Below are 14,696 nucleotides of genomic sequence, written 5' to 3' on the forward strand. Positions count from 1 at the left end.
ATGAATTACTCACGTTCCCATATCTAGATCCCAAGAAGTGAAGTCATATTCCCAGATCCTCCTACAGGTGGTTCCGCGGACTTTCCTTTTGAGAAGCTATAGGACAGCGATGATACGTATCTCTAGCTCAAGGGTGCGAACATAGTGCGCAGTCAAGGGTCTAGTTAACCAACAAGTTAGTACCCGGAAGATCTAGGCGCATTTCCTCGCTCTTCATGCAAGACAACTGTACTGCATCATCATGAGAATTTTTTTGATAGAAAACGGAATTATCGATGCCATACAAGAAACCAATGGTAGCGGTAGATGTAACTGACCAGTGTGGTATCAGGTGGCAGTAAAATTCATTCATTAATTCATGACTGGGTGAATAACTAACGCACTAAACTCCCATCTCAGTTTCTGGAGGGAGGTGAAGAGAATTCCATCGATATCGATCAGTGTACGTGTGTCAATAGTCATGATCCTGCAACAAAGCCTTTTTGGACAGAGGACCTAGCCCCGGCAACTAAAAGAGAGAAAAAGAAAAACTGACAAAAAGATACTTGGCTGTCAGATGAGCTTCAAGCGCATTTTGACGCGCGTCTCTGGGAAGTGAGTGTATGGGATGTGTGTGTATATTGGGTGGGAAGGATATTGAAACGAAACATTGAGACGGTTTTTATTGCTTCTGCCCGCTCATCCCCTAGTACCATCCACTGTCCACGAGGGAAACACGTGGTGCAGTGTGGGGCGGAAACAGCAAGAAAAAGTTTTCCCCGCCAAAGGACATACCCCATCTCCAATATATCGTACATAGGCAAACTAGGATTCTTTATTTCCCTTTCTCAGATTTAGATATATACCTATCATCCATAAGTCCCTAGTCGATGTGAAACCTCAGGTTTGTCTTATATGGTCATCGTTATCGCCACGTGGGGGGAGACAGCTGCAGTGCAGCCCTTCTTCAAACCTTACATACATACCGTGTTGATAACAGCAGATAATGCGTTGACCGTTCGGCAGAGAGGCCACTTCCGGAAAAACCAGAGTGCTGCACGTAGCTAACTATTGGGGTTGGAATGTCGACTGGATTCCAACCACGTTTTGATGCTTCGCAATCCCAATCCGAACCAGCACCATACCCCTCGGGGTGGGGATTCATATATAGACTTCGTCCGTCTCTTAAATGATAAAATATAGGGAGAGTATATTATTTTAGAGTATTTTACATACTTCATGCACGTGCACGAATTCAGTGATCTGGATCTCAGAGATAAAAGGCCGGGTAACCTAAAAACACTTGGACGATTTTCCATGTTCTGATGCATGATAAGAAACGGCGTGTTTCCCCCAATCGGTAAAATTAAGCTATAGGGGACCGCAGGACTAACCTGGGTTTCAGAATATGTCATGTACACGCTTACCAGCGTAAGAACCAGAAAATGCAGTTGCTCAGGGCAAGGATAATTTGTATGGAGTGGCGTCGTTCTCTCATACAAATAATCCCTGTTTCCGTCAGTTGCATTTTCTGGTTCTTTTGAGGGTAAGCTGTAGGCTAAGTATTGATAAACCTTCCTTATTCTATGGTATGTGCGTCAATGAATTTGCAACGTTTATTCGGGGATGGTATGGCTTCACCTTATTTACATGCAAACAACTGCAGTCCAGATATACCTATTTATTTAGTGATCAAATAATAGGCTTAAGACAAGGAATATATAGATGGAAGAAAAGAAAATAAGTCGCAATAACCAAGTGTTGCTGTGAAACCGACACAGATTGAATCGAAGTCAAAGCCAATCATAAGTGCAGGAATTTGATCATGCATGAACTTCCGCTTTGCAGATAAGGTTCATCTCAACAACGACAACCATAATGTATCGAATTTTAAACCTACCTAATAGGTTAGGAATTATTGTAAGAGCCTTAAATGAGAACTGGTACTAAACCAGTGCTCTGTTAAATTACCTTTGGAAAAGTTGGATCTTATAGATGAACAACAGCCCCGGAGCATCATATAATCTCACTCGGTTCCTCCGAAACGGAAATTTACTGGAAATATGTTCAGAAAATGCCCACAGCTTGATAGATGGTAAATTTATCTCACTTTAAAGTATTTAAAAAATTCCACGGGATTATTTGGCAATATTTTGAGAGATGGACATATGCTGTGCCTTGATGAATCTTTGTATGACGTCGACTTATTGGTGGACCATGCTTTTGAGGCCAGGCGGGGCTGTTTATGCCCACTGTAAGCTTAGATAATACAAAACCGTTCAGCTGAAGGCAGCCCCTTACTTGCCCCATCATCTATCTTGCAAGTTTCTGTTGTATGAACTATCAACCTTTCACCTAATAAGCTGCATTTGTCGAACATCTCCGAGCGACATTATGTAAATGCGATGAATATTGCCGCAGCTTTTACTTAAACCCCCGCAGCACATGATGTAGAATAAGGAAATTTTTTGATGCGGGAGTTGGCACCGGGGAGGATTATTTGCTTGATCACGGCGAGAGCGTCTCTATCCGGAAGCCCCGCCTAGAAACCTACCCCTCAAGAGGAAAGGTGTCAGGAACGGGAACGTGGGAGCCAGGAGAACCACGTTGCGAGGAAGCGTGGCATGCGCGTGCTAATTTTGCCATGCGTTTCTGCTTATTTTACGCGCTTGAATAACAGCAGGGATAACTTAGGTGCCGCTTATCACACCTAATCCGTCAAAATATTATTACTGCAACCCTAAGATCGTCCAAAATCATCCCAATTTCGATTCATTGTTTTCCACAAGAGCCTGCGATCTATAGAAAACCAGCTGGTGGGGTTTACGGGATTGTCTGTCAGTATGCATCACCTCTAACCCAGAAGCAAAACAATGGCATCTGCAGTCCAGCAGGCCACGCTTGTGGAATTGCTATTTACCAACGATAATTTTTGCCTAGGGCTGAGAGCGGCCAAAATCTTTAAAGTTTGCAAAGACATTACCAGGTATAGTACCGGTTTATCCAAATGGAAGTACTGGGGTAGGGAAAACGCAGCCGTGGTGATTTTTTTATAGCATACGAACATCGCATGTTAAAGGATTGAAGAACCTATAGCAGGCCTAAAGCCTCCCTTACTTTTACCATGGTTTCCTCGGCACTATTTGCTGCCTTCGCAGAACCCTCTCTAACTACCTTTTCCAAAAACCCATCCCCTTCCGTCTCCGTAATTCTCGTGTATTCACTCCTGATACTCTCTAAACTCTCGTTGATACAATCGGCCACCCTCTCTTTGAAAACTTTCTTCGTCAAACCCTCAAACTCACTTGCCACGTGTTCAAAATCTTCCCGGCCTTGTATATGCGCATATATTTCTATCAAATTCGATAGGCCAGGCCGTTTTTGTGGGTCATAAGTGATCCCGTAGGTTTCGAGAGAATCCGTTAGAGCCACTTTAATCTTTCCTTGCACTGAAGTGGGACTATCCGTAAGTAGGATCCGGGACTTCGGATCCGGGGCTGACTTTGACATCTTTTGGGTCGGGTCGCTTAATGACATGACACGTTTGGCAGGAGCTGACACAAATCAATATTATTGCCTGAAGAAATCAGAGGGTAAATTGCTTACACAGCAGCGTGGCCGGTAGCGGAAAGACTTTGCCATAGTTATGATGAAAGGCACCGACAATATCTCTTGTCAACTCCAGGTGTTGCGCTTGGTCTTCACCTACAGGAACATGGGTGGCTCTATCAAACATCAGCTAATTTAAAAGAATAAAGTAAGAAGTAAGGGGAGGCTTCGAACCTATGCACCAGTATATCAGCAGCTTGAAGCACGGGATAAGAGAACAATCCCAGTTTAAGTGTTTCTGTAGATTTATCTTCCAGGGAATGATGTTCTTCCGAAATACCTAATTTGCTCTATTGCCCCACCGCATTAGAACCACCCCACTCTGATATGAAAGAAAGCAAACCTTCCACTGAGTCATCCGTGAAAGTCGCCCTGTACTTGATATGCAGCTTAAAATCCACATCAATTCTGAATGAGCCGGAACTCGGCTTTGCTCAAATATGATGCACCTATCAGGGTTCAGCCCAATCGCCAGGAGTGTTGTGAGCATTTCCTTCTTCCATTGTCGAAGATTGGATGCCTTTTGAGGTGACGTAATTGCATGAAGATCGACGATGCAAAAAATTAATTTTGTTGATTCTGTTTCCGTATTTTGGAAGCTTGTCCATTGTTTGAGAGCACCGAGATAATTTCCCAGATGAGGGACGCCAGTGGGTTGAATGCCAGAGAAGATAGTTTTAGGTGTAAACGATGTAGATGTCTGGAGACCTCGGGGTAGATAACGTGGAGAATACCACTGGGATTGCAGGCTCCGGTGCGGGAGCGAGTCTAAAACTTTAGAGCCACGTTTCATGTTTGTTTACTACTGGGGTCGTTGAAGTGAAGACACAAAAAATGTGGGTTGAGGCTCCCCCAAAAAAAAAAAAGACGGCGCTCGGATCACCAACAGCCCTGCGCACAAGCGGGGGACAAGTCCAAACCCCGTCTTGGCTTAATACTAGCTACATGTATACATGTACCTAACCCATCTCAACTGATACATAGAAGTAATCTTACACCGACACGCCTCCCACCATACCGGGTCTATAAATCTTACACGAGGCGTTAATTTATTCTAAATCTACTACGGTTTTGATTATTGCTCTTACCTTTGTTTTTTTCCTCTAAGTAGCAAACGATTGTTATTTTGGTTGTGCGGAATTTAGAAAGACAATCAGATTTCCTATGGATACAGAGATAAGAATATCGTATCGATTAACAAATGACATAGATCGACTGTTTCTGTTTAGAAATATCAGTTACCATTATCGGCATAAAATCAATATTGATATCTCACGATGTCCGTTCCGGATCGGCGTTTAGCCCGAATTGACAAAGTTGTATGGGACCTCAAATTTCCCACAATCAGCTGAAAGAGTTTGACACAGTTCACCAACTACTCCGCGGTCAACGATGTGGGTGTCCCACGCGAGAAATTCTAGGAACTTATGGCGCGAGAAGGCCTAGAGGGCGGGTGTGTCAACTTCAGAGGAATTTCGTTTGTATGGGAATCTGAGAAAATGCCAGGGTTAGTCTAGGCGCTAGTACCATTATGGCCAATTTCTATAGGTTTGATTGGCTGATTCTTTAAAAAAACGCCGAAGTTTACACACCTACCCCCCATAGCTTCTCGAGCCATAGTTTGGCCAAATTAGTGATCATTTGTACTGATAGAGTTGAAGAAATTTATGGAACATAAAACTCAAGAGCGGGGTTGAGGCGTTTAGTACATACATCCTACACATGCCAAAGCATCTAGATCTCCCCAACCCCCATCGAGTACAGTCGTTCACAGGGTGAGGACGAACACTGGGTGAAGACGAACCAGGGTTCTCAATATGGCAAGAAACAGCCAAGCTGCCCAAGTGATCTTTCTATTTGTCCAAAAATCCTTGTTCGTCTACTTGTTTACCACGAAAAGAACCAGAAAATGCAGTTGCTCAGGGCAAGGATTATTTGTATGGAGTGGCGGTGATCTCTCATACAAACTATCCCTGTTTCCGTCACTTGCATTTTCTGGTTCTTTTCGTGGTAAACGAGTACACCCAGTGTTCGTCCTCACCCTGTGAACGACTGTACTACTACATACATATGTCGCCGATCACTGCGAAAGGAGTTACACCACAGCCGTTCCGAGAAATTAAATCGGTAAGTTCTTTATACATTAGGCATAACATTGATGATAATTCAGCTGGGAAGATAGTCGTACTATACTTCGCTGCTCAAAGGCTGGAAAATAAAGATATATTTACACATGTATGATGTTTATGGTGTCTGTTTAACTCTTCGATTGTCCACTGTATGCGATAGGTCTTTTGTTATTATTAGGAGGTCCTATCGCTTGAGTATCTCCAACAGAAGCATGCGCAACACAGCAGTAGTAAGTATGTGCGCACCACACCGCCTCCTTGGGCCAACTGCAACACACGCGGTAGAGGGAGTGTTCTGTAGAAGAATAACAAAGGGAGCTGTTATCCGTCTCCAATGAGGCCCAGCAGCGACTGTCTATGGGTGGACTATCTTATCAAGAGTTCCCTCTTTTCTGGAGACGAAGCCCACCACTATCGGGTCCTTCGATTCTTTTCTTTTTTTCCAACCATTTCTTACATGCATAACGATGTAGGTTCACTCTCCTCTTGAATCAATAGGACAATCCCTTCAAAGCATGTCAGTCTACCAAAAAGGTATGAGTTACCGAAGAAGTTTCGTTTCTTTTTTCTTGTCTCGCCGGTCCTGAATTCCTCTTGCGTGTAGTTAGGTACATGTAGTCTCGCGGATAACTTCACAGTCCATGAGAGGCATACATATTATTACAGGAAACGGCATCGTCACGATTGGAAGCATTTGTCTGCATCGGCATCGACTTTGGTACCAGCAGAGTACTCTAGGTATTTATGATGGTGAAATCAAACCATATGCGACGTGTACTAGTCAGTTTAATTAATAGAGGGGTATATGATGTATGTACAATACAATACATACTTGTTTCACCGGGTAGATCCTTTAGATGTGATCAATATCTACATGTATCGTGCAGCATCTTCTTTGTTTTTGTAAGGTACATCCAGAAAGCGAGCATTTTCGGTAGGGAATTTTCTATTAAAATAAGCGACTTCAACTCTCAAAAACCGAGAATTCACAACGCGGCTCGTTCATTCAAGCCAGCCGCGTTGAGGAGCGTTTTTTTGAAAGTAGTGATGGTCGCCGACGCACCAACCCTGGACACAAGGCCATCATATCATCCTACAGTTCCCCGGAACCCTAGAACGGTTTCGCGTTCTAGTATGTATCTTAAATCCAGACAGCCGTTGGGACTTGAGATAGAGAATTTCGCCCTATTATCAAAAGTCCACTGATGATTCTTGCATGAAGGTATCTTATGGCTCAGAAGAACAGGATTGCCCCAGTTATTTAACCGGAGTGAAGCTGATAATCCGGTGGGGTGGTCTTCTATCAACCGGAGAAGAAAAGCTCCTCGAAGATCGACAGCCGAATTCTTGTATTCATGGACTTCAAATTCATGGGTTTTCGCTACTCAGAAAGCTTTCAATTGAAACAATGCCAGGAGTTTTGCTTTTCTTCGATCTCTTGGACATTTCTTTCGAAACATTTTGGCCATGCGGTGTAGGTGCATCGAGAACACGTTTTGCTCACGTCTCTGCCAAACCGGACCAGTCCGAAAAGCACGTTGCGCGAACCCTGTTAATAGGCGTGCCGCCATAACTCGAAAAATTGGCTAGCTTCCAGAGATCAAAATTACTTGTATGGGAAACTTCTGATGCAGATCGATGCCATTCAGCCAATCACTCGAGTGATAATCCCTGGCCGGAGATAGCCAATTTTTCGAGTTTTGGCGGTGTTTCGGCAAGTCTGAAAATTGGTGGGCCCAACAAGATCCACTCGGTAAAGATGTTCCCGGTTTTGTTCTTATGCCCTACTCCTAGAGTGCAAGGCATGATTCCCTTCGACGGGGCGAAAGATCACTCGACGACAACTGCATTGCGCCGACATGGACACTTGTCCCCGGAGTGGGAGTCTACGGGCCCGCCGTTGGAAGTACCTACATGATTCTTCGACCTTACCTGCAAATTGGATTTGTGTATTTGGAAGATAAACAGGCAGCTTTCAAAGCCACTTGCGTAAATAAACATTCCTTACTGCCAACCCGATTTCTTTTTAGACTAGAATTTTGAGTCGCACGAGCACGTGTTAGGGCCTGTCCATCACTCGCAGATTCGCTGGGATCTTTCCTCCTAAAGCCATGCCTACTACGCTTAAGTGCCTTCTGTGCCTATAGTACTATTTACCGATGTAGGTACATGTACTTACTAGGTGGATATTTTAGGACCTTACTTTAAAGTAACATCCTAGGTTCACTTCTGCATAAACAGCAGAGTAGGCTTTTTTTTCGTTTTATGCCTGGACCCTGGGCTGGTTTGGCGGTTATCGGTTCATCCGGTATGAGAACTATGTAGCTTTATGTATGCACATATCTCTAACAAGCTGGGCACTCTACTTACTATAGCTACCCCCACTGAAATAAGCATATAATATCAATTCAAATCATGGCGTCAGGATAAAGTTGACTATATAAACAGAGATGATCATCAGGGGGAGATGGAACTTTGGGGGGGAGGGGGATATCCAAGCATGTGAGGGCGAGACGCATATAATAATTGAAAGGGAAATCGCAATCACAATCGCAATGCTATTTCGTTCGTATCAATATTGTCTATCATAATTATTCGAAACCTTATGTATGTACCTACATTATACCGGTACTATGATAGGTATGTAACGTACCTACGTATGCACATACATACTGATTGGCCATGGGTTTTCCTCCGGATTGGCCCAGACGCGTCTCCAGCCACATATCCCCCGAAATCGTGACTTTCTGAGTATGCGATGTCGATATATATCAAAACCTGGGTGGTGACGACCGCAGATGTTTTCTTTCAATGGGGTATCCGAGAAGGAAGGAAAGACGCTGTGCGCTGCTTTCGAGACGAGACATGTACATACACACATATGTATAACAAAGTCTCGTTAAGTTATTATCTCCAACCAGGCGATTGGCAGCCATGGAACTCCTTTAGATCTCCACGATCCAGTGGGCCGGTCGTGACACACAGTCGACAATTTTGCTTTTTACTCCAAATAATAATCAGGGTACCAACTCTCTAAAGCACCGGACAATTCTGGGAAGAAAATGAAAATACAAAAAGCCAGTGGACGATTGAACTTGTAAGGTATATTTAGGTAGACGTGGGTGGAGTATCGTTTTATGTGATACATGTTGTTTTGCAGATCGAGATGGTTGTCCGTACCTATTTTGCCCTTCCCAACAACTACGAATAGTAAGTGCCCGTGCCTAGAGAGGACTTGATCCCGAGTCTCCTAATGCAAATTTGTACGACACGAACTAGAAACCAAATGAGACCGGTTTCTCTTTTATATAGTTCGCCAACTTATGAATGGTCTATAAGAGAAGGATAAAGACTACCTATGTGATCATGATCATATGAATATAACTACTTCCTATAATCAACTTACCTCCTGCCAAAACATGGAGAATCAGGTAGGGACATGCACATGCAGAGACAGTACCTACGGCTTAAATTAGGATTATATGTACTTGTGGTGGTATGGGAAGATCTAGAGGCCTCGCAATTTGTACATGTATGCCTCGGAGGGTGGCAGCACAACACACATGTGCATAAATACGTATATCTGTACGTACTGTTTTTGAAAGAAAGAAAAAAAAACATCACCGTCACCAGTATCAAGAACTCACCTAGTACATAGAAATAATGTGAGGTACATGAGCCTAAAACTCTCTCTGGCAAGAAAACACCTGTTAAGTAGGCAAGACATGTATCTAAGTAGGATTAGGTACGGTTATATATATGTGCTCTAACTGAGGCCCCGCAGATACAAGTACATCTTATAGCTACATGTACATACATACATTAATAGCAGGGCGCACGTGTGGGTACGTATAGTGATGATCATGAACTCCATGTATGTCACCCCTTAGACTACATGTACGATTAATACATGTAGATGTACATATATTTTAATGATGTATTTCCATACATCATAAGCCAGATCAGACGCCCCCTAGATTAAATTTATTCAGCACTAGCAACTAAAACACCTAACATGATCATTAAATGGTAAGTAGTATAGGCGCGCTATTTATTAACTACCTTTACAATTTTTGAGGGGGAATAAGTAAAGGCATTGCTTTTCCCATTCACTCCGTCTTTCTTTTTGTTTATCCATCAACTTTCCAGAACACTCTGATCACACTCTCTCCAAAATTTGAAAGATCTCCGGAGTGTGACAGAGCTCAGTGCAGTGACCAACGTCTCGGTTCCAGGGTGGTGTTGAGTATTTGAACCAGCCATCCGACCCTCTCCCTCTCCCTCTCCCTCTCCTGTGCATGTCTCTCTATACAAGGTAGCCTTTGTCATCGCAGGCAAATATACTTACACTTACATTACATAGTATTTATTTAAATTACAGCGGCAGCCGACGAGCAGGACCAGCAGAAACATCGGTGCAGTTGCAGTCTTCGCACGTTGCTCTGTTAGTTAGGCGGATCAGATAGGAGTGACTGTCTGCAAGGGTAGGTAATGTAGTACCCATTGCCACCCCCCCCCCCCCCCTCCCCCAGCCAGCTGCCACTAGCTGCTGCCACCCTCTCGCGGGGGGCTGTTCCACATTTCTGAGCGAGCCTGTAGTAACCTTGCGGCAGCCAAGTGGAGAACTACTTCCACATCCTAGAGACAACAGACATATCATTCCGTACTTCCCACACACACCACACTGAGCTGCTGCAACCGTTCGGTTGATTTGCCTCGTGGAACCTAGACCCTCCTCTCCACTCCAACTACTCCTCGTCAAAAAATCTCCCCAGAACAAAACTCCTACCAACCCCCTTCCCTTCGTTTTTCTTGCTCTTTGATCGACTCAGTCTTTCCGTCTAGAAACGAAACATTAAATAAACAAAACGAGGCCCAGAGTCGGCTTCTATCACCAGCCGGCCTCTACCATCTCTACAGAAAAGCCGTTCAAGAAACTCCTCAGGCCTTCCCGAATTCAACTCTAACAAAAAACGATTTCTACTCCCCTTCTCCCTTGCTCACCTTTGTCGCTCTTTCATTTAGTCACTCGTTAAACCCCACCCCCCGAAATTATGGAGACAAATAGTCTGCCCTGGGATCGACGGTCATCCGTTTCCACTGCTCAAACCCTACCTCCGTTGGCAAACATCACGGGCAAGCCATCGTCTGCAAACAGTCACTCACCTTCCCTCAGTCAGCAGTCTGGAGACCTTCGAGATTCCGGCAACTGGTCGATGGCCTCAACGAGAGTCAGCAATAGTAAAGCCTCCCCCCTCTCTTTTTCTTTTTTGCGTACTCCCGGAGCAGCTGTAATACTGTCTGGAGGTGGCCAAGCTAACTGAATCAAGTTTCCGAATCATTTTCACCACAATTGACACTCCCTCCAATTGATGCCCATGGCCCCTCGCGTCAACATTCACAAGAGAATAATGGCGCTCCTTCATTCAGTTACAACCACTCCCCGACCGGTAGCACGTTTACCACCTCAAACACTAGTTTGCACCACACAACCCCCCCTGGTACAATGTCGCAAGATGGGGCACTCCCTACACCTTCGCCGTCTGCCTCGCGACGAAGTAGCTTCGATAGTCGACTAAGCAACCTTCAGCTTTCGTCTCCAATAAACGGTACGCCTGCAGCTAGCCAGGTCAGTTTGGCGAGCACTTTACAGCGCGAAAGAGGAATTCAAAGTAATTCCCCGGCACCGCACAGGATGGATAATGGGCCTTCAGATGGCACAAATGGAGTTCCCTACAGCAATCCCTACAGATACAGTGTAGTTAGCAACAGCGATTCGATTAATGGATATAATGGAAACTCACCAAAGACCGGTGGTGTAGCTCGAACTGCTCCTCCAATCGGCGCATCGAGGTTTTCTTACAACCAAGGCCAAGTCCCTCACCCAAACGCTCCATCACCAACAAAGGGTTTCCCATATGCTTTCCCCGATCCTGACCTTGCGCCACCAGGCCGAACTACAAGTCGTGAGGGGATTACCCCGGGAAGAATCAGCACTGGAAGTTTGCCTGGTTCTGCGGCAAGTAGCATCTATAGCTCAAACTCATTACGCCCTGGCCATCATTCCCATATGAGTACGGACAATAGCTCCACAGCTATCGCATATTCCAACAACCAATATCAGACAGGTATGAATGGCAACCATCACCACCATCATCATCTTCAGCAAGATCGGAAATCAAGCCTAGGTCCAAGTGAGGCCGGCTCCTTGACCGCTACACCATATTCAAGGACGCCCGAATTGAGGGTCAGCCACAAGTTGGCGGAACGGAAGCGAAGAAAGGAAATGAAAGACTTGTTTGACGAATTGCGGGATCAGTTGCCTGCAGAAAGGGGTGGGAAAAGTAGCAAGTGGGAGGTTCTAACAAAAGGTTTTATCCCATTAAATCTCAACCTCCGATATTTTCTAACAGATAATTCTAGCGATTGAATATATCAATCAATTAAAGCAAAACCAGGATAATATGGGTCGCACCATTGAGCAGCTTCAGCACGAAGTTGAAACACTTCGAAATGAAAACCACATGCGCCTCGAAATGCAGGAGAACCTTCGGATTGAATCGGCCCAAAGTTTTCATCACCCATCACAGCCCAATGCATACCATCCGCAAACTCACCATGCAGCACACAATAGTGTCAGTAATGGACCAGGGCGAATGCAAGGCATTGAACGATGCTAAAAAATATTTATATCATTTCTCAACTCATGTTAATGTTTTTCCTAATTCACCTGCTGCGAGAATGTGTTCTCGCGGATTGCAACCTAAATTTGCATGGCTTGGCGCGACTACTTTCTTGCAACAATTCCTACTCTATTTCTGTCATGTATGTTGACGGTGGCCTGGATGTCCCTTCTTCAACGAGTTATCAACAATCGTGGTATTTCTTTTCCCGGATATCTTTTGCTTTTTCTTTTTGCGGGGGCGGTAGTTTGAAAAAAAAAAACTTTTTTGGGGGGTACGGCTTATTCTCGGGTTTGTGCTGTGGGCGGGACACGGTAATTTGACCGAATGTTCACTTCGATCATGTTTTGAGTAAATATCCCACACGATTTAGGTAATATCGAAGGACCAGGCAGGTTTTCGATATAGTGGCTCATCTTACGTCTTGCGATATTTCTCATTCAATTGACCGATCTTTTCTTACATCATGTTTTTCTTTTTGGATTTATCTATTCATCTTGTCTGAGTCGAGGGAGGTATCTTTTGAAACTATCTTATGGGACAGGGTGTGCAAAGGACAGGAAATGGGTCGATATGGATGGGTCATGGCGGCGGGTCACAGGTGTTCTTTTTCTTGGGAGGGCTTTTTCATCTTTTACTATCTTGTCTACTCATCTTTTTATATTTTTCTTTGTAAGCCCTCATCATGGTTGTATTTACTCTATGGGCCTATTCTCACAGGCTGAATGGTGTGTTGGAATCTATCGGAATGGATTTCGTATTAATTATTGAAAAACGAATGGCATAGGTCTCTGCATTTCTGATTGACTGGCCAAGTAATTGATTGATTGATTGATTGGCAGTCGATTCCCGTGGCCGCACCAGCTAACCGGCGAATCCTTTACAGCAATGCCGTGAAAGCAAATATTGGGCCAAATGACATCACACTGTATCACTCGTTTGTCTAAGATTGATGAATAGCTATTCCAAATTAATCTGTTTTAGGATAAGATTTACACAAGGCCCGGCTTATCACTAGAAGATCTAGGCTCGGCTTAGGTTCATGTAGTGTCGTCCCGGGTACTGCGACTACTTTAGCAGGCATGTACGTAACTATGGGTACTACCTGAAATCAGGCCTCATTACTTATAGAGCGAAGTATATACCTCCTCGTGCATTCTTATATATCGCAATATTTTTATTGTGTGATCCGTCCATTCTCAAAATCTCATACAGTATTTATACGTATATATATGGGAAAACAGGATGATATTACCGATATTACTAGCTGCAGGAGTTTAGTGGTGGAAGATACATGTATGTACCATATCTGTTTATGTAATTATATACGATACGAATATATCGATTGTATTCGATCGAGTAATGCCCATATAACGAACGTCGACTCCAACAATATCCCCTTCCCCACAGTGCAAACACTTACGTACGATGGGTATTCAGTATAAAGTATCTACGTAGAAACATCAGCGTAACTAGGTGGCCATGGGCGTACTAAATATACATGTAGTAAGCATTCCACAGCATTTTGTAGACATGCATGGGCGCGAATAAAAGAATACATAATCCAATCAGCTGTAGCTCTAGTACTCAATACAGCAAAGTGTTAAGAGTTGATTTTTTGTGTCCACTGCAATGGGTCGTTTCTTACGCGTAGTACTGTGTTCGGACAAAGGATTCGGCCTAACAAAGGGCCAACCAGCAACCGTTTGTAGACCAACAAGAGTAACATGCATACGTAAAGCAGAGTGTAAAAGAAGCACATAGGCTGGATCATAGCAGGAGGATCATGTCTGCAGATAACGAAACGTAAATAAACAGGCATTGTGCACGTGTCATGTGGCCAACATATAATGTGGCCTGAATTGTCTCCTATATATTTATCATATTATATAAAAGAAAAAATTTACAAATTGCGAGAGTTAATTGGACCGGGCTCAAACATGCAGGATAAAGAACCCCGACAATCCACTAATAAAATTAAAACTTCCCGGTATTCTCATGTATTATAGTCTGGCCAAGCTTGCTAGATATCTCTAAATGAAGTGTCAATAGGTATATATAAACGGACTTCGAACACATTCCATATGGGAAGGGGTGGTTAATTAGACGAATCTGCTATATAGTCTTTTGATTGCTTTTTATAGCACATTGAGTACTCCCATTGGCATAGACCATAACCGTAATTGAGTGGAACATGTACGTACAGCAGGCAATAAACTTGACATTTGACATTCACTACTCCGTCTTATCTAGACTTAGCTAGCTCTATACTAAACTTAAGCCTTACCAGCTTAAT

At 43.9% G+C, this 14,696-nt stretch overlaps 2 protein-coding genes across 2 annotated transcripts; one reads left to right on the plus strand and one right to left on the minus strand.

The window, feature by feature from the left end:
* Positions 1-3,069: 3,069 nt before the first annotated feature.
* On the minus strand, positions 3,070-5,118 carry LAJ45_06293 (uncharacterized protein; the record flags this gene model as incomplete). Its single annotated transcript, XM_046115857.1, has 9 exons — positions 3,070-3,533; positions 3,586-3,704; positions 3,763-3,878; positions 3,932-4,356; positions 4,585-4,611; positions 4,677-4,750; positions 4,805-4,809; positions 4,865-4,963; positions 5,116-5,118. The coding sequence occupies 9 exons, from the start codon at positions 5,116-5,118 to the stop codon at positions 3,070-3,072; spliced, it is 1,332 nt and encodes a 443-aa protein (XP_045970966.1).
* Positions 5,119-10,771: 5,653 nt separating this feature from the next.
* On the plus strand, positions 10,772-12,397 carry LAJ45_06294 (uncharacterized protein; the record flags this gene model as incomplete). The annotated part of the gene is made up of 4 exons (XM_046115858.1): positions 10,772-10,958; positions 11,048-11,389; positions 11,540-12,088; positions 12,141-12,397. The coding sequence occupies 4 exons, from the start codon at positions 10,772-10,774 to the stop codon at positions 12,395-12,397; spliced, it is 1,335 nt and encodes a 444-aa protein (XP_045970967.1).
* Between the last annotated feature and the right edge of the window lie 2,299 nt (positions 12,398-14,696).

Source organism: Morchella importuna (assembly GCF_003444635.1).
Source record: "Morchella importuna strain M04M26 chromosome Unknown Morimp01GS018, whole genome shotgun sequence".
NCBI lineage: Eukaryota > Fungi > Ascomycota > Pezizomycetes > Pezizales > Morchellaceae > Morchella > Morchella importuna.